Source organism: Harpegnathos saltator, unplaced genomic scaffold (genome assembly GCF_003227715.2).
Source record: "Harpegnathos saltator strain DR-91 unplaced genomic scaffold, Hsal_v8.6 scaffold101, whole genome shotgun sequence".
NCBI classification, from domain to species: domain Eukaryota; kingdom Metazoa; phylum Arthropoda; class Insecta; order Hymenoptera; family Formicidae; genus Harpegnathos; species Harpegnathos saltator.
This window is the reverse complement of record NW_020229875.1, coordinates 1,675,001-1,698,558: the sequence shown is the minus strand read 5'-3', so window position 1 is coordinate 1,698,558 and position 23,558 is coordinate 1,675,001. Positions and strand designations below refer to the sequence as shown.

At 53.6% G+C, this 23,558-nt stretch overlaps 1 protein-coding gene across 1 annotated transcript in view; it reads left to right on the top strand.

Annotated features, from left to right (window-relative positions):
* The window catches only part of LOC105186590 (Histone gene-specific Epigenetic Repressor in late S phase), a 121,521-nt gene that overhangs the window by 96,909 nt on the left and 1,054 nt on the right, over positions 1-23,558 (top strand). The window contains exons 5-12 of the mRNA XM_019842969.2: positions 9,568-9,726; positions 12,349-12,484; positions 13,120-13,337; positions 16,619-16,950; positions 18,120-19,772; positions 20,445-20,604; positions 20,909-21,077; positions 21,378-23,558. The exon at positions 21,378-23,558 is cut by the window's right edge and continues 1,054 nt beyond it. Coding sequence (XP_019698528.2) covers positions 9,568-9,726; positions 12,349-12,484; positions 13,120-13,337; positions 16,619-16,950; positions 18,120-19,772; positions 20,445-20,604; positions 20,909-21,077; positions 21,378-21,564 — 3,014 coding nt within the window. The 3' untranslated portion in view covers positions 21,565-23,558. The remainder of the gene's footprint in view (positions 1-9,567; positions 9,727-12,348; positions 12,485-13,119; positions 13,338-16,618; positions 16,951-18,119; positions 19,773-20,444; positions 20,605-20,908; positions 21,078-21,377) is intronic.

Below are 23,558 nucleotides of genomic sequence, written 5' to 3'. Positions count from 1 at the left end.
GTCTAGAGACAACGGCGCGAAAAGCGCGAGCGAAACCTGCCGATCCTGCCGATATTTTATATCGAGGCGGATTACGGAGTCGAGCGAATCGCCGACGATGGAGAGTCTAACGGAGGCGTGCGAATGTTATTATCGCACAGCCGGGAGCCGGGGAAAAAGGGCCGAGCGTTCCCGCGTTGTCGGGACAAAGGCCGCGGGACGGGAAAGATCGATGCAAACGGGAAATTGAATCTGGTAAATCCGACGGGGCGCGGCGAGCGAGCGAACATAATTAATTTCTTGAGTGTCTTCATCCTGGCGCGACGCAACTGTGTAACAAAGTTTAATTGTGTTGCTCGACAGTGGGCTTGGAGCAGAATTACACGCACGCACGCGCGCGTGCGCCGCCGCCGAATTCGTGAATAATGCGGACGCGTTTTCAGCGCGGCTTTCGCGACAAAGCGAGCGCCGGGCGGCCGCGGATCGAGCGCCAGGTGAAAAAAGGCCGGTTAAATGTTATTTTTCATTCTTTTCCATTCTTCCGCACGGAACGTGTGCGCTTGTAATGTGCTCCATGTTGACTTTCGCCCATTGTCTTGGCAACGCGGTTAACGCGATGCCGAAAATTTGCGGGTGATGAAATTAGAAAAAGATTACCGCTCCCCCAGGGCTCCCCCCCCCTCTCTTCAATATTCAGTCAAATTCGTCGACATCGCTCTGTCCCTCTCTCTCTCTCTCTCTCTCTCTCTCGCACGCGCGCGTTTTTAATTATCTCGTTAATCAATTGTAAAATTGTAAAATCGTCGTGAGAATTTAGCACCGTGGTGCACGGATAAAGTATGCATATTTATTAGATACTTGGCGGGATATAATTAAGTCCGATGAAATCCGCCTGTATCTCTCTCCCTGTCTCAGCTCTCTCTTTTAGACTGCCTGGTTTATTAATTATAAAAGTGTCACAAGATAAAATGATAAGGAGGTATAAGCGTAGCTTCGGGACTCGGGACTCGTTTCGGTGTCGAAAGATTAAGATCGAGAGGACTTAATAAGCCTGCTGAATCCTGCGGGGTTCGATGAACGGAACGAATTATGCGTGTCCGATCGTACACGACGTCCTTAAAAAGAAAAGAAAAGAAAAGAGTGCGAGCGAGCGAGCGAATGCGCGAGCAAGAGAGAGAGAGAGAGAGAGAGAGAAAACCAGCAACATCAGCTAATCCCCGACACGATACAGGCTTCGATCGGCCCATCGCACGATGACATCCAACAGTCTCGGCGCGCTTCCTGCTTTCGGTACGTGACCCTATCTTTCGACTCGCCGAATCCTGGCGGATGACTGACGTCATTGCCGCGCGCACGAGGTGAACGGACGGCGGTTACGCGCGCACCGTCACCGCCACCAACCTCGTTTTTCTCCTCCACGTCCCACGCGACGAGCAACCGAGACTGTCCCTCCTCCGTGCGAGCTTTTTAATTTCGTCTCCCCGCGGGTCCCATGTACGCGCTGCACCGTTAAGGTCCTCGAGAACCGCTCTCGCGATTTTCACGCTTCTTCGCACCAACAAATGTCAAACTCCCGACGTTCCGATTGATTCTTCACTTTTCTACCTCCCCCTCTCTCTCTCTCTCTTGTTTTTTGATTCCGATTCTAGGGATTCGCAAGACTCGGGATTAGCTGCTTTAGAAAATCCAGGAAATCTCAGCCTCGACTTGGACACATCTCCGTGTGCGCTTCACGCGCGATCTCTCGCTGTCACCCGCGCGGCAGTTCTTGCGATAACCCGGGTGATATCGACCACTCGATGCATCGCTGGTCCATTCCATCAGGCAGACAAGCAGCCGGGGGCAGACCTTATCGGCCCTCTCCGTATCGGATGACGGCGGTTAAGGGCCGAATATTCGCGAATTATCGATCGCGCGCCGCCATGCCGTTGTCGTCGTCGTCGTCGTCGTCGTCGTCGTCATCGTCATCGCACGACTCTTGTGGATTTCCAACTCGGTCGCGTGCGATCCCGGAATTCGCCGCCCTGTCGACGACGATGATTCCCCCGGTTTTGGTCGACGATGGAGCAAGAGAGAGAGAGAAAGAGAGAGAGGGGAAGAGAGAGACAGAGAGAGAGAGAGAGAGAGAGAGAGAGCAGAAGGGGGGCCCCGCCAGGCCCCCTCCTGGTATTCCCTATTCCGAGTCCAACGACACCGCCGTTACGCCAGAAGCACCTACGTGCTGCTCCTCTCTCGGGTCCTTGACTTCCTCTCTAGGCTACATCGCTCGTCCGAGACTTTTGCCGCGCCCGATATGTACGCGCGAGGACCGTACGAGCGGTGTAATAATAATAATGGCGGCACGCGCGGCGCGCTTATTTTGCCGAAACATCGCGCAGCGGCGCCGCGCCTTCTGACCTCGAGGATCATATTGGGCAGGACGACGATTGGCGTCCTTCTCGCGTCTCCTTGTGTCGCTCGTCTTCTCGGCCTCCTGTCTAACACGCGATTTCGAGTCTTTTCTTCTTCAGGATCAGAGGATTTATCCAAGTTTATTTACGTTCCTTCGGAGAGAAATATCCCGCCGCGATTAACGCCGGAGACCGACGTGGATTTCTCCAACAAACTCGTACGGAACCGAGAACCTGCGGTTTATTATTTTTCTACTCTTCTTCCTCCGGCGATCGGCGAGAATTAATCGCTGTCGACGTGATTCCCTGCGTTCTCTGACTGTTTTCGTCACGACACGGTGGAGACACGGAGCTTCTTTTCCGCGGGGAGAGAAGCGCTCGCGAACTTATCGGAAATTTTAAGTAACCGCGCGCGGGGCGCGGAGAGACGCGCGAGGTGAGAGAGAGAGAGAGAGAGTGAGAGAGAGACGACACAGTCGCCGGAGACGGCTTGATTTGCGAGATCAGTTCTCAAGAAAGTCGCGGGAGAGCGCGATCTCGCTTGGCGAGCCGGGAGAAATGCGAGAGCGTATAACTATGCGGCGTATCTCCGCGAGCGGAGCGCGCGCGCTCCCGAACCAGTCCCGACGACCTTAATACGCGTAGACGATGTCCTCGCGGTATCCTTGAATTGTTCCGATATAGCCGCGCAGAAATCTCTCTCTCTCTCTCTCTCTCCTTCTTTTTCTCTCGCTCGCCGACAATGTTCTCGTTGCTCGCTCCCACACCGGCGCCGGGATGGATGTTTCTTCTCGCCGTCTTCTCCACCCATCTCGACCGCGCAAAAGAGCAAGGTGCAGCTTTGTTGGGTTCGGCGCCGCGAGACAAGCGACTCGTGCGAGTGCAGGACTCGTCAGGATGCGCGAGAACGCGTAATTAGGACTAAGACTCGCAGGGGTGGCAATGGGCGACGATAATTTCTATTTTCAGGGTGAGAATAAATTGACGAGATTCGAGGGAGTACAATCGAGAGGTCGTGGACGCGCCAACGGCGCACGTCGACTTCTTTATTGCGTGCGAACTTTATTCTCCCGCCAAGATCTCACCAATTTATACCCCGAATTTTGCCGAGTATCACGGATCGTGGGCCACCCTCCTTTCGCTGTGCTTGTTCAGATTATTCAGATTGGAAACTTCAAGGGTCCCCCCGCTCTCTCCCTCTGTCACTCTTTCTCTCTCTCTCTCTCTCTCTCTCTCTCTCTCTCTCTCTCTCTCTCGTCATCCCCCCTCGCTATCCTCCTTGTCCCACTCGAACTTACATAAAGCTGTCCGTGTCGAACGTCTCAATTACCCGTGTCGGCTGATAGGCGATAGAAGGAATTGTATCTGATTATGTGTAAATAACGCGGGAGGTGCCGGGCGCGCGCGAATTCCGGAGAGCGACGTTGCGAAAGCGCCGGAGCCGAGAGAAAGAGAGAGCCGATCGGCACGAAAAATCGCGCTATCTAATCTCTCGGCCTGTCAGCGAACCTGTAACACTTGCCGACTTGCTAATATTAGCAGTCGCGTTGTCTCCTCCTCCGCTCGGCGCTCCGGCTTGAGATTTCCGAAATCAGCGTCGAGAAGCGCGCGTGATCGGGCGTCTCCCACGCTCGCGAGAGAGAGAGAGAGAGAGAGAGAGAGAGAGACGCCTGATCTCTTCGGCTGCGAGATTCTCTCCTTTTGCTCTCCATGCATTTTATTCTCATGCATCGCACTCGGTCGTTTCTTTTTTGTCACGTCTCGGCGCCGGGTCGCGCGATGCAGAAGTCGGTCGCGCGCGCGTCTCGGCGAATCGACCGACATCCTTGGCCCAACTTTATCCGCGACTTTGACCTGTTAGCCGCCCCTTAGCGGCTAACAGGCGGCGCGTCGCATCCGTGAAATTACGTATACAATTAATTGCCTCAACGCTTCCAGTCCCGAGCAAGCCTGCGTGGAGAAAGAGAGCGAGAGGCAACGCCTTTCGCTGCTTCTGGCGATGCGAGAGGTGAATGGCGGTAACCTGTTGTTCGCTACTTCGCTGTTTACCGGCGGTTTCGCGGAGAGCCCGGACTTGCACAGCTCGCGCGGTTCCGCTGCAAGTCCAAGCACTTAGCGCGTGCCCGCGTGACAGCGAGAGGAAGAGAGGGAGAGACTCTCCTCCCCGAAGGTCGAATTGAATTAAATTTAATAGGGCGAAAGTGTCGGCAGCGGAATCGCGCGCGCGCGCGAGCAGGCGATTTAGCGAAGGACTCTCGTCGAGTCGCTATAACCTAATTCGTGCTTATTAAAAAGCTTCATTCGCCGAAGCCGTCGTTTGGGAAATTCGCGCTCCAGCTGCGATCTCTAATTGGTGGCGCAAGATCGAGGATTTTCCCCGCGTTCTCCGCAGGAAGGTCGGGAGGTCGCGGTGTTACCTCCCGCGCGGGAACGTTTCCACTTCCCCCCCCCCTCCTCTTTCCTCTTTTTTTTTATTCGCTTCTTTTCCATGGAACTCGCCGCCAAGTCGTACTTTACTTATCAAATTCAAAGGAGAGGCGAACGCGCGACGTGCTCGCCGGGCTTTTACGGCGCAAAGCGTGCGTATACAATTAGTCGCGGCTCGTTACGCCGTAATTCACAATTAGAGAAAAGAAAACAGAATCCGCGACGCGGCGGTTTCCTGCGCGAGAGAGTTTTATACGCTTCGATAGGAGTTGTTTGCGCGCGCGCGCGCGCGCGGTGGTTTCTCTTTCTCTTTTTCTCCCTCTCCCTCTCCCTCTCCCTCTCTCGCTCCCTCGTTTATCTCCCCGCGGCGAGATTGCGAAAATCTGCAACGATCGTCGCGAAACGTCGTCGTATTAAATGCTTCATGAATTCGCCGGCAGATTCGGCACTTGCGTATCGCGGTGCGGCGCAAGTAGTAGTGTATCGATTGTCGTGTGACGTCACTCACAGAGGGGACAGCAAGCCCGTGAGTGTGTGAGGGAGAAAGAGCAACACTCGTTCCTTCAACTTTGGCCTTTCGATGCTCCGGATACTCGATTCGTAGCCTGTCTACACGTGTCGGTGGAATAATTGCGTTTTTCCGAACGCCGCAAAGTGCCGATGAATAAATGAGCCGCGCGCGCAATCAACTCCGTCGCGCAATCGCAATCAGGTGTGGCATGACGAGCGCTTCGCACAGTCCGAGTCGAAGTTTCAGTTCTGTATTCGTCCCGCGAGTTCCCCTCGAGTCAAACTCGAAGGACAAATAAACAGATACGTACCGACATCATCGACTTACCTTGATGATGCGAAAACGGTTTTTCGCCACCGTTTTCTACCGTACGTCGAAGAAGCTCGAAAAGCACGAGTTCGTTCAAAGATTATTTAATACTCGTTTATGCGATGTTTTTCATTATTATTATTATTATTATTATTGTACTCTGTTATTATCCGGCGCTAAGCCGTAGGAAAAGATTTCCTCCCCAATTATTTCACGCTCGATTTTCTTCATATTCTCCAGCCGCGGCCTTTATTCTCCGTTGTCAATCGGCAATTGATCGTTAATTGTATTAGTCGAGCGAGCACTCGGCTACACAAACAGAATTATGTGAGACAAACGAGTAGTAAATAATCCAACAGGGGTTAATCGGTGGGTAAATGAATAAAGAAAACAAGTTTTTATTCTCATAATCTTTTCTCTTCTGACCTTGGCAGTCGGAAATTCTTGAAGGAGCTGAGAAAAAGCTGTTAAAAGATAACAGTTATGTGCTCAATAATGCTGCGTGTGTGTGTTTGCTAATAGACAATGAAATTTGGACTCCGTGGCCGCAATAATCGACGGCCAAGTAAACATCGACGAGAGACATTATCGAAGAGCATTATTGGACGCAAAAATCAGCAATTACGTTAAATCCTAAGGCCGACGCTCGTAGCTGTAAATTGTTTACCATCTTTCAGTCATCGGACAGGCATAATTAATCACGCGTTCGCATTCACAGGCCGTTTCGATCGGCGGGTTTTTTGCACCGCGAAATAACGTAACGAGTACACAAATACAGATGGACGAATAATCGTAGATTAATGAAGCTGAAATTATTCGTCGAATGACGACAGACTACGAGAGCGTCGGCTTAAATTTCGACTCGGGCGTTTTATTCTCGTCCTCCAAACCTCCGGCGGAAACGAAAACTCGAGTGACAAGAGATTCAACATACCTTGAAAGTGCACGACCACGTGCCGCGACCGTCGTCCTGCGACCTGCGTCCTGGCTGCTCAACCCGGCATCCTGGTTGCTCCTTCATAGCACTGGCACTAACACCAACACTCGCGTTCGATTGAAGACGCGACGCTAATGTTGAAAGTCCAATTAAGCCCTCCAAAGGAGTCGACGGAATGTTTCAGTCGCACCCGCGGGCAACGAGAGATTCGCGAAGGAACCGACGCGTAAGAGCAGCCTTAACATTTCGCGGGCTACTCGGATTTTTCAATCGCACGCAAAACTGATTTGTCACTCGTCGATTCTTCAAAGTAGAGGCAACGATCCCGGCGCGTTCGTCGCGGCGGTAGCCTTATGCTGATGTCTACGAAGAAATTCGTACGACCAGCTGACGCTAGTAACCTTGTACCGGATGTTAATGTCCTTACGCCGGTCTGCGCACGAGTGCTTCCTCCGCGAAGGTCCGAATTGTTTTCATTGCGATCTTGCGGCGTCTTATGTCGACGCCCGAGTAATTGATCACAGGAGGCGGGGGTAAACATTCCTCACGCTGATTGTTTCTCGGTATCGTCGCGCGCGTTTGTTTACCTTCTTCGCCCCAGCAAGGGCGAGAGCGTTGCGCCGCGCCGCGCCGCGCATCCTCCGCGAAACGTCTGGCCGGCTGTCGAGGTGATGAGCCGGATCCTCGTCGACGTCGGCGTTAATTAGCAGGAGTTTCTCCGATCGAGCCGTGGCCACGCGGGCGTCAGTCCCGTGAGTTACTATCCGGTGCGCCATGACGGGGCCGCCAGGAGCAGGATGCTGGAACGGAAAGCCAGGACGTGAGCAGCGATACATCATGCGTTTCTACGTGCATCAAGCGGCGGCGCGGCAGTGCCGCGTCGCTAATAAATTATATGTGTATATATATATATATATTTTTTTTTTTTCATCTATATATTTTATACACAAGGACGATGGAAAGGAAATAAATAATAAAGAGATGCCGAAGCAAGATTTGTGATTTTACTCATCCTTATGCATGATGCTTATTGCGTGCGCGCGCGCTAAGATAACCGAATATTAAGTAAACTTAAACGTGTCCTTTGAAAACGTAAAACCAATTTTCGTCAGTATCTCTGAATTATCCTTGAGGACAGATTTTCAGCAAATTCTTCAGCGCGAATAAAGCGCTGTTAAGTAACTGTGTATCGCATCGAGATAAGATAATACAGCCGATGCAGCGCATGTCCTCTCAGTTGGAGGGAATTTATAAGGTTGCAAATTGCAGCCGATATTTCGACCCGGAAGCCGTCGAAGGATCTGCTGCGCGAGGAACCCGCCTCGCTCCACAAATTTATCAGTATCCCTTTGTCGGTATCTCTCTCTCTCTCTCTCTCGGACGCGCTTAATTATCGCCGCCCCTCTCTTCCGTTTATCATCGCTCTTACTCCCAATTAACGCGCGCTATTATTATCTTTATCGCATATAATTACTCGCAATTAGTTATCGACAAGTTGTCGCGAACGGCGAGCGCAGTGCATCGCCGCCGCCGTCGCCGCCGCCGCCGCCGCTGCTGCCGCCGATGACGACCTCGAATTCCAGAGCGCGGCGCTCCGAACGGCGACCCTCGCCGTGCGACCTCAGCAATTTTTCGCGATTAATATTCTCTAATAATTCAGCGCGCAAAGCGGATTGACGGCGCTGACAGAGACACCGGCAAGAGGAGACGCCCCGCGAGCGCTTTGTCCTTCGCTCGGGAATCGCAGAGTTGCTCCGCGAGTCGCGGATGCTGCACCCATCTCTCTCTCTCTCTCTCTCTCTCTCTCTCTCTCTGTCTCTGTCTCTGTCTCTCTGTCTCTCTGTTTCTCTCGGCGGCGTGCGTGAGCGCGAGGCGCGTTTAACCTACATAAAGTGGAATCGTGATTGGGCGAAGCAAATGGCGAGCGATCTTTCAGATAATCGATATGCACCGCGTCTCGCGGTCTCGTCGGCGCGCTTCTCGCGCGCGGAGAAAGCCGGTTTCGTTCGTCCGCCGCGCGCCGTTTGAAAGAAGAAAAACAAGAGGACGCAAGCTGTGTGTGCAGCGCGCGCGCGCGCGCGCGCTCGGCTTTGCTTTTCGTGCGAGAAGCGTAGGCCGGAAAACGCGCTCACGTGGACTCTCGACGAGACTTATTGGCGCTCCCACGGTTATAAACTGTACGAGTGCAACGCCTCGGCATTATCCAATCGGACGCGACGCGCGATTCTCGCCGCTCCGCTGTTGACGCGTCGCGACGTTTTTCCACGCGCTCGAGAGACCGCGGGACCGCGTAATCTCCGTTTCTCTTATCTGCGGTCTCTTCAAGTCCGATACGGCCGATAATGCCGCGGAAACCGAACGATCGCCGATACTTCTGGGCCGCGCACAACGGAATATTCCTAATAAGCGAATCCGAGTACTCCACCCTTCTTAATGCCAAGTGTCGTTTCTTCTCACGTCTCACTTCGGCTTGACAATCGGAGAGACCTGTGCAACGTTTGAGGCTCAAGATACACCTTCCGTCGGTTTTAGATCGTCAAAAGTATCTCGGACGTCTCTCGGACGCTTCCGCTCGCTGCAACTTTGGCGCGTTCGGTCTCTCCCTTTCTCTCTTTCTCTCTCTCTCTCTCTCTCTCTCTCTTTCTCTTTCTCTCCGTCTCTCCGTATTTCTCTCTTTTTCTCCGGCGAGTGTCGGCCTAAATTTGGAAGTTACATCCCAGCCGTGGGATAAAAATTTCAGCCCGCCCGTCAGGCGCAGCTCGATGACTCGATATCGTATCGAGAGAATTCGCGCAAGTCGCAACCGCGCGATTGCTATTCTCGTACTTCTATTATTAAGCTAGCTAAATTTTATCGTGCGGAGATACCTCGGCCAACGAGGACCGACGCGGTGAGCACGCGCGCGCCCGAGAGAGGGTTTACAAGGCAATATCGAAAATTAGCGAGTGAAGGACGCGCGCGCGCGCGCGCGATCAGTACGGAGGAAAATGCACACGTTGCTCTTTTGTTCGCAGGGTATTATCAGCCGGCTGGTCCACTGATACAGCACCCGCCTACCTTACCGCCCGTTAAAGGTCCACCTCCGGAACCGACGCCCACGCCTCCGCAAAATTCAGAGGGCTCCGACGACTTGGTGGCGACCTCCACGACCTCCGGCGGCACGAGCAGCACGGGTATGTCGCTGATAATTAAATTGAACACGCGATAATGGCCGCGGAGAAGCCGCGAGCGCGCTCCTCTTCTCTTCGCGTACATTCTTCCTTCTCCCCCCTCCAAGGAGGAGGAGAAGGACGCGCCTCGCGGGTGTCGCGCGTTTCTCGCACGCCGGCGCACTTTTCTCGCGCCGAGACGACAGAATTACTCCTCAGTGATTTTCGATAAAGTTTCGCTGAAGTTTCGATCGTTTCAGCAGTTTCGGAATTTCTCCCTCGAGCGGAACTCGCACCTCCCTCCCGCGCGTATTTTGAAAATTTTTCTCAAATTACGCGGCACCTCGCGGCGATGTTCCAGAAGCCGCGCTGGACCCCCGGGATCTACTAAATCTCGCGTCGCTTTCGGGAGAGACACGGGGAGGGGGGGGGAGGGGGCCCTCTCTGTGTGTACTTTACACGTCGCTCTCGGATTTCGTTAGTCCGTCTTATCGGACGGATCTGCCGTTCCGGCGAACGTCGCCGCGCCGCGCTGTGCCGGGGCGCGCTATCGCAGATCTCGCGTTTGCATTAATGATTTTATCGTGTAAACGCGACGCGATTAACCGTGCCGGCCGTGCATTAATGAGCGCGAACGTGTGCGAGATATTAAGTTTGTGAGTGTTATATCGACGTAAGTGGGGCGCGCACAAGAGCGCCGCTCGCGATTCGTTATTTCCGCGTCTCACCTTTCCGCACTTTCACCGTCGCGCCCCCTCGATTATTCATCCTCTCGTCTTCGCCGACGACGAGAGACGACGCTCCCCCGAGTTATTCGTCGAGACCGGCCGAATGTGGAATACAAGCCGACTCGGAAACTCTCCCGTTACGTTCCGACCTTACGGAGAGAGGAGGCCCGCTCGGCTCTCGCTCTCGCTCGCGCGCGCGATGAAGCCGTGAGAGCGTATTTTTCCCGCGAGTTTCAGCGTCCGCAAACAGCGTGTCGCGCATGCCCGGGCGCGGTATTATAGATATTAGCGTGTAATAAGCCGTCTCTCTAAATCACGGAGTGCATTGGCGCGAGAGCTCGCATGGCTAATAGCGCGAGCACTCACGAGTTAATTGGACGGAGATATCAGCGTGTTCGATAATATAGCACTCTCTCCCTCTCTCTCCCTCTCTCTCTCTCTCCCTCTCTCTCTCTCTCTCTCTCTCGCTACCTTTGAGCGCCGTGTCGATATCGTCGCCACGTACACAGCCGCGCGTACATGCGACACATGCGTGTGTACGTGTGTGAGTGTGTGTCGATACGACACATTCACGCGCGCGAAGATTACTCCGGAGAAAACGTCACTGATAGCCGGCATTATCAGGGACGGATACGCGACGGTTCTTCGTTATTGGCGGGTATTTATTGAGCCTCGCGTGCGTGCGCGACATCCGACGCGATACCGTCGAGTGGACGACATAATCGATTTGTCACAATTACGACGCAATTGCGAAAAAACAAAAAAGGAAAAGGAACTCGGGTTCGTTCGCGCTAATCGCTCCGCTGCGCGTCGCGTCGCGTCGTTTCGACGGCTGCCTTTCACCTCCTCCGTTGCGGGATCGCAACGGAGTCGATCAGTCACACCGGGGGAGAATAATTTCCCCGGTGATGGCCGCGACGCACAGTGGAGCCAGGTGACATTTTTTGGTTGAAAATTTTCCAGAAACCTGAATTTCCAAGCGATCGTCGACACCAATGGATGAGGTTGATCCTGAATAAATTCCAAAGAGATCGGTCCAGCTGAAATTTTGAAAAAATTATCGGTTCAGAAAATTCATGGGTTTAGGGAGATTGTCTTAAAAGTTTGTCGTTTAAAGTACCAGTGTCTTGGGTCTAGCTATAGCTAGATTGAGTTCTTGGGCTATTTGGGGCTCTTAATATATACAACGGCTTCGTGCATCCAGCACGAGCTAAAAAGTTCTCGGATTGGTAGATTCCTAGGTTGATGGGCTTAAGACTCAAAATCCCTCGGTTTTGTGCTCAACGGGTCTATATTTGACGTTTTTGTGCATTTTTGGGCATATGAGTTTTGGGTTAATGGATTTCTGATTCAAGATCGATCAATCTCGGAGGTATCTGTTGATTGGCTTCATACTTTCAATCCGCTGAATACGCTGTTAGATATTATAGAAATAAGTGTCGAATAATGAGCATTTCACAAGTTTCTCGCGTTTAACGATAATTTTTCCTCTCTTCGGGCTAGTAATTCGAGAAAAAAAATTTTTTTCTATTCTGGCAAGACAGATCTCTCTTCGGGATTTATTCAGGATCAACCTTGTCCCATTGGTGTATCGATGATCGGTTGGAAATTCAGGTCTCTAGAGAATTTGGAACCAAAGAATGTCATCTGGCCCCACTGTGCGACGGCTCGCATCGGCGGGGGGATTCGATCATCACAGCGCTCGTGCGGAGGAGGGCCGCGGCGCGTTGGCGAACGACTCGAATCGTCCGAATCGACGATATTTCTCGCGATACGCGCGGCCCGGATGGAAATTCGGACACCGGCGGAATTGATTCGCGCGCGGCTTTCGAGGCCGCGCAAGCAACGGCCCGTCGCGCTCCCGTCGACGACGGGATTTCCAACGCGAGCCAGATGAATGAACGATCGTTTGTTACAGGTGGAGGCTTTTATAGGGCATATTGCCCGCAGTACTACGGCACGCCGCCGCAGTATCCGGAGCTGTGTTACCCGCCGACGTATTCGCATCCTCACCCTCATCCGCCGCATTACTACAAATACGCGCCCTACAGAAGGTAAGAGACCGCCGTTTATGCGCGATTACGCGCCTCTCTCTCTCTCTCTCTCTCTCTTTCTCTCTCTCTCTCTCTCTCTCTGTCTCTCATTCTCTTTCTTTTTGTCGTGTCGAGACAACACGAACGAGGCGAGTGAAGAAGGGAGGATCGCGAAGTTTCAGAAGTGCTCCGGTTGCCTCGAGATTTCTTTTCTCGTCGTTTCCGCTTCTGGCTTCCTCGACACTCCGCGCCGTGTTGAGTTTACCGTAAGGTCTCGGTCCGATAATTCTTACCGCCGCGGCGCGGCGCGGCGGACCGGCCGAAAATCTCGACAAGTTTCACCGCGACTCAGACGAGGCAGGGATTCCTCTTCAGGAATTGCTCTGCGGCGCTGATCTTCGCCTTATTCGCGCTCGAGGCATCGCGTCACGTTCGGTCGGCCGAAATGTCCGACGACTCGGAGCCGGAAGTTCGTCCTGCGAAGCTCCCGCCGCAGGTCGGCCTTTCCGCTCGTCGTTGGCGCGCCGGTTTTCCCGCGTCCTCAGATTCAATTCTCCAGCCTGGTTTTTTCGTCACGCTCCTCCCGCGTCCGCGCATTTTCGCGACTTTCACCGAGAGACACGCTGCGCACTCCGTAAGGAAAAATATCTTTGCAGGCAATACTATGGCTATCAAGAGTCCGGTGGGGGAGGCGGGCCGCCTGGCAGCGGGGCCGCCGGGGGTGCCCCTGGAGTCGTTGATTATCAGCCGCCGCCGCCGCCCGGCGAATATCCCCTGCCACATTATTACGGGGGATACCCCCCGCCCCCTCCGCCGCCGCCGCCTCCACCGAACCCGGCATATCTGCATTCTCAGGGAAGACCTTTCGTAGACCGTAAGTATCTGCTTTCTCTCTCTCTCTCTCTCTCTCTCTCCTCTCTCCTCTCTCTCGTCTCTGCGCCAGTACTCCTTCCCCGCCCCGCAGCGGCGAGAGGCGTACGACTGTCCCTGAGATAGAAAATTGGGGAATGCTCACACGACGTGTGAGAACACGACTGCTTTGTGCCCGGAGCTCCCCTCGGAATTCGTCCGTCGAAGGAGGGATGATTCTGTCGCGGCGCGACGAGTCGCTAATTTCAACGCGAGTCGCCAAGTCTCTCGGCTCGAATCGGCGATCTTGAGTAAGTTTGTTCGATCGTCTCGAATTGTTTTCTCGTCGAGCGGCGAAGGGAAACGGCTGCGAGGAGATTTGGTAATTCCCGTTTTCGGGCAACTCGCGCCGTCGCTCGCGAGGTTCTCGAGCAAGCGGAATCAGTCGCCCGCGAGTCCTGATTTTGGAGGAAGGTTTTCGGTTCTTTCACAGGTTTACTCCGAGGTGATTTCCGGGCACAAGTCGACGCGTTTTCAACGAGCCCCCCCTCTCTCTCTCTCGCTCATTCACTCACTCTCTCTCACCCTCATGGCTCGTTCAGGAGAGACGGGCAATTATTGTGTCCCTGTGACCGAGCAGACAAAGCGCTCGACCCCAGAAAGGACACGACAGACCGGCGCTGCAGCTGGGTTCGAGTCCTGGCTGCGGCGAAAATATTTTCCTCCGTTCGTGCCTGACGAAATATTATTTACCACCACGAGTCGGAGTTTGTGTAACTTCCGCCCCAAATTGTCCGATTTCCTCGTTGTCGAAATTTCGCTCTGAAACGCGCGTGTGCACCGCGAAAATTGCGCTAACGCGACATGTCGTTAGAATCGCTCGGCAAATTAGCGCCTTTCGTCGCTGTTCGATGATGGACGATTCATTCTGATCGCTCGGCACAATCGCGAACCGAATGACCGCGTCGGTCAGCAGAAGCGCGGAAAATCGCCGACGAGAATGGAAATCGCGCGCGAGCCACGCGAGGACGCCTCTTGTTATTCGGGAAATCAGCATTCCAGAGACATGCGGCGGTAACGGTACACACCTCGCGTCGTATTATCGTGCGCTCCGTTAACGCAATTATCGTTGCCGCAAGAAGCGTAATGTCAGATTCGCCGACCCGGCGCACAGTGGGACCAGATGACATTCTTTGGCTCCAAATTCTCTAGAGACCTGAATTTCCAACCGATCATCGATACACCAATGGGACAAGGTTGATCCTGAATAAATCCCGAAGAGAAATCTGTCTTGCCAAAATAGAAAAAAATTTTTTTTCTCGAATTACTAGCCCGGAAAGAGGAAAAATTATCGTTAAACGCGAGAAACTTGTGAAATGCTCATTATTCGACACTTATTTCTATAGTATCTACCAGCGTATTCAGCGGATTGAAAGTATGAAACCAATCAACAGATACCTCCGAGATTGATCGATCTTGAATCAGAAATCCATTAACCCAAAACTCATATGCCCAAAAATGCACAAAAACGTCAAATATAGACCCGTTGAGCACAAAACCGAGGGATTTTGAGTCTTAAGCCCATCAACCTAGGAATCTATCAATCCGAGAACTTTTTAGCTCGTGCTGGATGCACGAAGAGCCCCAAATAATCCAAGAACCCAATCTAGCCATAGCTAGACCCAAGACACTGGTACTTTAAACGATAAACTTTTAAGACAATCTCCCTAAACCCATGAACCCTGAAGCGGTAATTTCTTCAAAATTTCGGCTGGACGAATTTCTTTGGAATTTATTCAGGATCAACCTTATCCCATTGGTGTCGATGATCGGTTGGAAATTCAGGTCTCTAGAGAATTTTCAACCAAAAAAATGTCATCTGGCCCCATTGTGCGGCGGCGCGTCACGGTCGCTCTTGCGCTTCGCTCCTCGTCGTCGTTGTCGTCGTTATTGTGACAATTGTTCTCAGTCCGATGAGTCTGAGATAGAAGCGATCGACGTGACAATATAATAATGCCCAAGACCGAAAGCGAAGGTCAGGCTTACCTGAGCCGTGAATTGGAAAATTTCCGTCGCGTCAAGGGTTAAGGTCAAAGAGCCGCTTAGGGAGCGTTCCCGTCAAATGACGTCAAGGCTCCGTGAACGAAAGAAGAGGACGTTTCGTAACCTAAGAGATCCCTCATGATTTTTGCCTTGCAAACTCGAAATTGAAAAGAGAAAGGACTTGAGTGGACGACTCAGGTATTTTCGTCTTTCGCAGGTAACGCATAACGCATGACACGTAAAAAGGCGAAAGCGAGGGGAGGGAAAACTTGTCTTACTCTCGTTTTTCGTTTGTGCGCGACTGCACTCAGTCGCAAATAGTCCTCCGCCGCACGATGTTCAATGTCCCGTAAGAATTGTATCTCTCCTTCCGTTTGTCCTGAGACGACGACGACGACGAGGTAGCGCGAAAGTCCGAGAGATCTCGCGGCGATGTGCGTTCCTCCCGTCCTCCGCGTCGCGAGTAATAAATACGGCCGCGATAATTTTCCTTTTTTTTTGCTCGCTGACGTATCGTCGAACGCGGAATCATCGGTGGAAATTCGACCGCGACGCGAGTCGCGATCGCTTCTCGATAGAGACGCTCGCTGCGGTTGATCTACGGTCGCGTTTAGGAAAGTTTGAAAAATCTTATCTACGGCACGGCGATAAGAGAACAGGATAACGGTCCGCCGGGCGAAAGGCCGGCTTGGAAACGCGGAGAATGAACACTTCGCAATAAAACAATATGCGATATCAGTCCTTTCGCCGCGAAGAACGTACTCGTTTTCTCCGAAGAAACGACCGCTCGTTTGCGAAAGACGCGAGAGCATGCGCGCGCCCGATAAATTTCGCCTCGCAGTCGAGACTATTTTCAACGTTCTCGTCGCGCAACATCAACGAATATCGGCGAGCCGGATATCCCGTCGGCTTGTCTTTTCCATTTCTCCCGTAGGCTTTCGCTTTCGAGCCCGCCGCGGCGAGAGGGTTAAAATAACATAAAATAAAAGAGCGCGAGAGGGAGAGGACAATCGCGAGAAGATAGGACGAGAACAAAGAACGCATTCGCTCTTTGAGAAACTCGCAAACATCAGCGGAGACGAGATTACGAACTCTTACCTTCCTTCCTTCGCCGGCGAAAGAGGGACGAGGAAGGAAGGAAGGAAGGAAGGAGGGAGGGAGGGAGGGAGGGAGGGAGGGCCGGCGGCCGCGAGCAGACAGCGCCTCGCGTGTGCCAGGCAGGAAAAAAGAAATTCACCGAGACTCTTTTCCTTGGCGACGCAGCCTTTCAAGGATGTCCATGCCCGATGCAATCGTGTCCAAAAAACGTGGATACTGGGGCCCTTATTGGTAATGGTAAGGGAGCGCCAGTGATATCGGGGACCGGTCCGTCATTGCCACCCAGTGCTTTGGTAGGTCCGCCCTCGCCGGCGAGGGGGTTAGCCGGGCTTGCGCCCCCTCACGGTGCCAACGCCTGGGATACGGAACGCGTCCAACTCAACGCATCGCACCGCAACCTGAATCAGAACCAGCCGACTTCGGTCCCGCCGTCGCACAACCTGGTCGGTGGGCCTCACAGTCGCCCTCAGGGCCAAGACTGTAGAAGTAGTAGTAAGGTGCGTGTATGCCTATGTGCGTGCATGCGTGTGCGTGTATGTGTGTGTGTGTGTGTGCGCGTGCGTGTGCGTGTGTGCGTGTGTGTGTGTCAGACTCTCGCATGAGCCCATACTCGCCTGTTTCCCGATCGCGACTCGCCCGCGCGCGCTTTGACTTTCGCCAAGCCAATCCCGAGCCGACGATTCAGGAGCTGCGAGCTGGTCGCGAGAGCGCGCCGGCCGCGTTTTAGATCGTGTGTGGTGGATGTACATACACCTGCCGGCGGGAGTAGCCTTGGCACGCACTGCACTCTCGGCACTCTTCGTAGCCGAGCCGCTCGTTTCGCGACTCTGACGTGAAACTACGGACGTGGCTTCTCGCTGAGTTAATCGATGGCCGATCAATCGATGCGCGATAAGGCAACGAGGCCGACGCTAGGCTAGGAAAGCTTGACAAGTTACTTGCTAAGCCCTGGGAGCTTGCGTGCCACGGCTATATCTTGCCGATCAGTGTACGAGCGGAGATCGCAATCGCGACGGACGATGTTTCCTCGGCGAAATTCGCGCCTTCGGAGCGTCCTCGATTCCCGCGACTCTCGGGCGTCTCGATACGAAAGGAGCGCATCGCTGATTCAAGAAAACGCTTCAGCTTTTATTATTTCAGCGTTCGTCTCCCGATAAGCTTCGCGCGATAAGCTTCGCGATGCTTCGCGAGCGCGACCACGTTGAGTTCCCGAGCGACCGTTTCGGCCGAGGATAAGTCGCCCGGAAAAGCAGAACGATACAGAGAGAGAACACCGTCGCGTTATGTGGCTTTTCAGGTGCACCCTGTCAGGTGCACCATACCACCGGTGATTCTGTCAGCCTGAACAAGGCATTGTAAATTTGTCGGACAGATTTCGCCGGATAGAGCTCGCGTGTCGCCTTCGACGGCCTGAACGCGCGCGCTATGAAACGTTCGAGTAGAGTCAAACGATTGCAAAGTCGCGAAAGCTCGCACGGCCTTTCGAGGCTCGGGAGGACCTTTCTCTCTCTTTTTCTCTCTCTCTCTCTCTCTCTCTCTCTCCTTCCTTCTCTCTCGCTCACTCGAGTCATTCACTCACCCGCTCGCCGCGAATTCGTAGATTTACCGCGAGCGATGTGCTGGAGGTTACATAACCCGGCGAATTTCCTTTCTGCCACTCCCGCAGGACGAGAAAAATTGTACGGAGGACAAGATAAGAAAGTGCGCTTGCCAGAAACACGCGTGCACGTCTACCTGCGAGGTCAAGGTGGAGACGCTGTCGCCCACTGAGAAACTGTCGGTGGCGGCGAGCTGTCCCGGCAGCAAGTACCACAACTTCAAGATGGAGAACAACAACGTGAAATGCGAGTCCTGCAGCATGGAGCTCGGCGACGGGTTGCCGTGCGTCGCCAACTGCAACGTCAAGTGCGAGTCGGCGGACTACAAGTGCGACATCATGAAGTGCGAGCAGTGCATGAAGGAGGGCGGGATCGTCCTGGAGCTCGACAAGAACCCCGGCATCGTGCTGGACGAGAAGCTCGACGGCGACCCCAACGTCAAGGAGGAGCTCGACGTGGTGGTGATCGAGAATGAGAACTGGAAGAAGCCCGACTACGAGCCGACCGTACGGGAGACGGTCGACGACAAGCGGGAAGAGGAGGATCCAGAGGAGGAAGAGGAGGAAGAGGAGGAGGCGGTGGCGGAGGCGCCGCCGGTGGTCGAAGCCGAGGAGCAGCCGAGGTGTCAGAAGGTGACGAAGAGGAAGCTCTCGTTGGACAGCTTGTCGGACAGCAGGAAGAAGAGGAAGACGAGCAAGCGAGCTCTGTCGGTCGGTTCGTCGCAGGACAACAACAACGTGGACAACGAGCAGCCGCCGGCGAAGATCGTCGCGCCGATCGAACCGTTGCCGAGCAAGATCGACAGCGTGAGGACGGTGGAGGCGAGCGCCCCGAAGAAGAAGCAGGCGAAGAAAGAGCTGCAGAAGCAAGACAAGAGCAAGCGCAAGGCGGAGGGCCCGAGCGCGTCCGAGAATGCAGCGAAGAAAGCGAGAACCGGTAAGCAGAGTATGAGCAATTGCACGGTCAACTGTTGCACGGGCAGACAGGCCGCCAGCGACACCTCGATCATGGAGACTATCGACAATGTGATACAGCAGAGCCTGCAGATGACGCAGAGGAAGGAGCGCAAGAGTAAGAACTGCGAGCGCGCGGACAAGAAGAGGAAGCTCGACCTCGACCCGCCGCCACCGCTGGCGCTGCCGCCGCCGCCGCCGCCGCCGCCGCCACCGCCGCCGCCGCCGCCGCCGCCACCACCGCCGTTGACGCTGAAGAAGAACGCGAAGAAGAACACGGAGCCGCCGAAGGAGCCGCCAACGCTCGAGAAGCAGCCGACGAAGGTGACCGCGAGGAACGGCCAGACCAAGGGTAAAACGGACGCGAGATCGAAGTCTAAGCTGTCGACGTCGCAGGAGGTCGCGAGGAACAAAGGCAAAGGCAAGGGCGGTAAAACCGTCGAGACCAAGGCCCAAGAGACCAAGTCCAGGACGCAGGACGCCAAGACGAGGGACGCGTCCAAGAAGCGCGTCGACGCCGTCTTGTCGAAGGCCAAGTCGGTCGACATCGTACCCGATGACCCGAGGAAATTGGCCGCGAACAACAAGAAGAAGCGGAAGAACGCGAAGAAAGCGGGCGTGAAGAAGCAAACGTCCGGCGGCAAGATGGAGAACCCCTCGACCGCCAACGAGAGCCTGGCGTTAACGAAAAGGCTCTTCCTGAAACCGCGCTGGAGCAACGGCTGGAGTTGGGAGGGCGAGCCTATCGAGAGCAGGGTGTATCTAACGGTAAGGAGTAGTCCTTGGAGTAAGTCGGTCGGTTCGCTCGTGACTGACGAGGAAAACGTCCACGACCCGCGAATTCTTACAAACGAAAAAAGAGAAAACTTTCATGAGGAGGAGGAGGAGGAGTACATCAATAAGAAGCCTGTGACTATCTCCTGTTCCAGCTGAGAATCGGTTTCAGGGCTAAAGACATTTCCCACGCAAATTGAGAATACAGTTCCTCATGTTTTTGGTGATATATTCCTGAAGTCTGAAGGGGAATATAATAAAATTTAATGGCATTTTTTTAAATCCTATAAACGACGCGTGATGAAGAATTTGGGGAAATGGAATTTCCACACGAAGAGGATTAAATGCCATTCAATTTCATATTCAACGTTATTTCAATTCTTTTTCGTTTCTTTTTTTTCTTTTTTTCATTTCGGGAGTTTCGATAAAAATATGAAAAATTATATTTGCTTTGAAAAGAGCGCGCCTCTCTACACCCCAAAGCCACTTTTCAGCCGGTACAGAAATACCTGCGTTATTGAGTTCACGCGTACTCGTTCATTCCCGCAAAGGTGGAGATTTTTCAGAATTTCCAACAGTTACGAGAGGCCTTGCTTTTCTCTTTTCGCTCAACTCCGATCGGATGTCGAAGATCGCTCGTCGTCAAGTGAAAATGTCTCATTCTAGAACGAGGAGTACGCGACACGGCGCTGTTACGCGAGCATGAGGCACGAGAGCGGAGACGTGCTGAGGCCCCTGGACTGCGTGTTGCTGAAGAGCGGCCCGCGCAGGGTCGATCTGCCGTTTGTAGCGAAAATCGCCACCCTCTGGGAAAATCCGGACGATGGTAGGTATACGTCGCGCGGATTCAGTGACAACGGACACACGGCGGCGGGTCAAAGAAAGGCATTCTCGAGTGCACTCGCACTCGCGGCGGTGCTCCTCCATGCGTACGATAATAAAATGAAACCGGAGAAGACGAGCCCGGGGCGGAAGGGATGCCTTCTTTAATCCGCCGCATCCTCGATAGCGCGACAACACGAGCGATGATGCTCCTTTGGACTCGACGCCAGTCTATCATCGCACACACACACACACACTTTATATATATATATATATCTCTCTCTCTCTCTCTCTGTGTTCTCGTTCAGGCGAAATGATGTTTTCGCTGCTGTGGTATTACCGGCCCGAGCACACGGAACAGGGTCGGACAGAGTACGACACCGAGGACGAGGTGTTTGCTTCGCGTCATCGAGATGCAAACAGCGTCGCTTGCATAGAAGACAAATGTTATGTCCTAACGTTTAACGAGTACTGTCGGTGAGTAAATCCATCGTGTGGCGATGGGCTTTCATTTACTCGAGTGTGCCCTGTGAGCGTAGAATAAATTCCAAGGAGAAATGTCGCGAACGTGCTCTGCGAGCTGGCAATAATAAATCGACACGTCGCCTATCAGCGACGTGCTATCTGTTGCATATACTTGTCGATTCGCGTTCAAAAATCGAAACAAGACTCCCCGCCCCCCCCCCCGCCCCCGCCCCTGCTCCGAGCAGGGCCAAAGCGTATCCGTATCCGCGAGCTGCTCATCCATGTAGTCGCGTCCTCCTTTTGTGATTGCAGATATCGTAAAAATTTACGGAGGATCGAAGAAGGTTTAGAGAGTCCTGGCTTGATAGTTCCGCCAGGGGACCAAGTGTATCCAAGGGAGGGTCGGCAGCCTCCTATAACGGCATCGTCGGACGTGGTGCTGTTCTGCCGACGTGTCTACGACTACCGCGGAAAGAAGCTTATGAAGAACCCCGGATGACTCGACTTCCTGTAAGATGCCTCCTCGATTAGGAACCAACGGGATGCGCTACGTTCCGAGAACATATTCATTGCGAAAGCTGGCCGCAGGTCCTCCTCTCAGCCGTGTTCGATCGCGTCGCTGTTGATCGATTTGTCTTGATTTCGAAGGGGCAACGAGATCCGATCCGACCCGATCGTTCGTTCCCGAGGCGACCGGGACTCCACGCGACTCGCGAGCCGCTTCCACCCTTGTCCGTTTCTCTCCGCCCGAGATCGCCCGGTTTTCATCGAGTCGCGCGAGCGGGGCCAACTGCAACCGCGGCACGTTCGGTTCCGCTTCTACTAAGCGACTCGACGAGAAGATGGAGAAGGTGAACGCGCCGAGTCGGGGCGCGGAGTCGGTCGGCCCGATCGGATCTCCTTCTCACTTTACCGAACGCGTAGATAGATTCTTAGAGCGTTGCGTCGGCGAGGACTCGCGAGAAAACGAAAAGAAAAAAAAGAAAAAAGAAACGAGGGGGGAGGAGGAGGAAAAGAGAAAAAACGGCACGTCTCGTATACAATATATCGTATACATATATACATATATATATAAATATATATATTTATATTCGTAAGGCTAAATACCCCTATCGCGCGCCGCTTATATTAATCCGTCTTTTTATCCTGCTCGTCTGCGATACCACAGAAATCATGATGAATCGTTCATTAATTCTGGTGATAAGACGGTCGTTGCAGCGTCCGGACTCGCGTCCGCGGTGGGAGTCGCGCGAGAGGAAACAAACACGTTACAAGAGATCACGCGCTATTCTCCTTTCTCCTACTCTTCGCGTTTTTCTCCCTTTTGTGTTCTCTTCCTCCCTCCCTCCCTCCCTCCCTCCCTCCCTCTCTCTCTCGCTCTACCTTCTTCTCGGTCCCGAGGGAGAGGGCTCGTATTGTTCTTCGCACCCTTCTCTGGTTCCTGGCGGCCGAGCCGGAGCCTCGCTCGGCGACCTAACCCCGCGCGGCTCGAGATCGAGACGATCTCTCGCGATCGCGCTCTCTCCACCGCGACGCGCGAATCCGCGACGTCGGTGGGCAACGACGCGTCGCGTCGATAACGTGTAAGCTGTTTCTAGGGGGCGAGTTAGTGGGATTTGACAATTTTATAGAGAGAATCATATTTTTTGTGAGATAGCATTTACAACAATACACTTAAATGGATATTTTTCACATAGGGAGGTACAAATGCGCGAGCGGCAGAGACGCGCCGTCGTCGCGCGACAGCGGCAATGAGGGGAAGCCCGCGCGGTCAGTTTTCGCCAAAACCGATAGGAATCAAAAAAGCAGCGACAGATTGAACTCGACCATTTAGCGTGAATAGCGACGTAAGTGTTGTACTAAGTCCGATCGGCCCCCCCCTCCCCTGCCCCGCCCCGCCCGCGTGCCGCCCGATGCGAGAGAGGGGCGACGAGACATCGAGCGTGTGCAATCATCATTGTTAGGCTCTTCCGTATTGAATTCCCGTGGAGGATACGTCCCGTGTTTTGCATGCATCTGTCGGGGGATAACGCGCGGGTATCGCTGCAGATCCAAGTGTGTTGCACCTCGACGCGCGCGAGAAAATATCCGAGAAGCGATACATCTCTTCCGACGCGCTTAAGGCCGCCGTTGGTCGAAGTCGCGTCGTTCAGCACGTTCGAGCGTATTAGATATTGCGAGTGAACACGTTTGAACGACGCGATTTGCAAGGAACGGGTGAGAAAAAGTTGGGCTAAATCAACACACTCGGCTTTGGAGCGCACTCCTCTCCTGGAACCTGAAGCGCGCGCATTATATCTTCATGAGCGTGAAATCATCGCGACGGTGGAAACTGCATTTTTACCGCTCGGTGCCGCCGGAGAGGGCACGCGAAATGCACGGAGATTAGAAGTGGCTCGATTCGGTCCGAGCTTGCGATCGAAACGCTCGGAGGGATCTCGAACGCTGACGTTTCGTGCCGTTTACGGTGTATTCTTTCGATGATTTTTACCT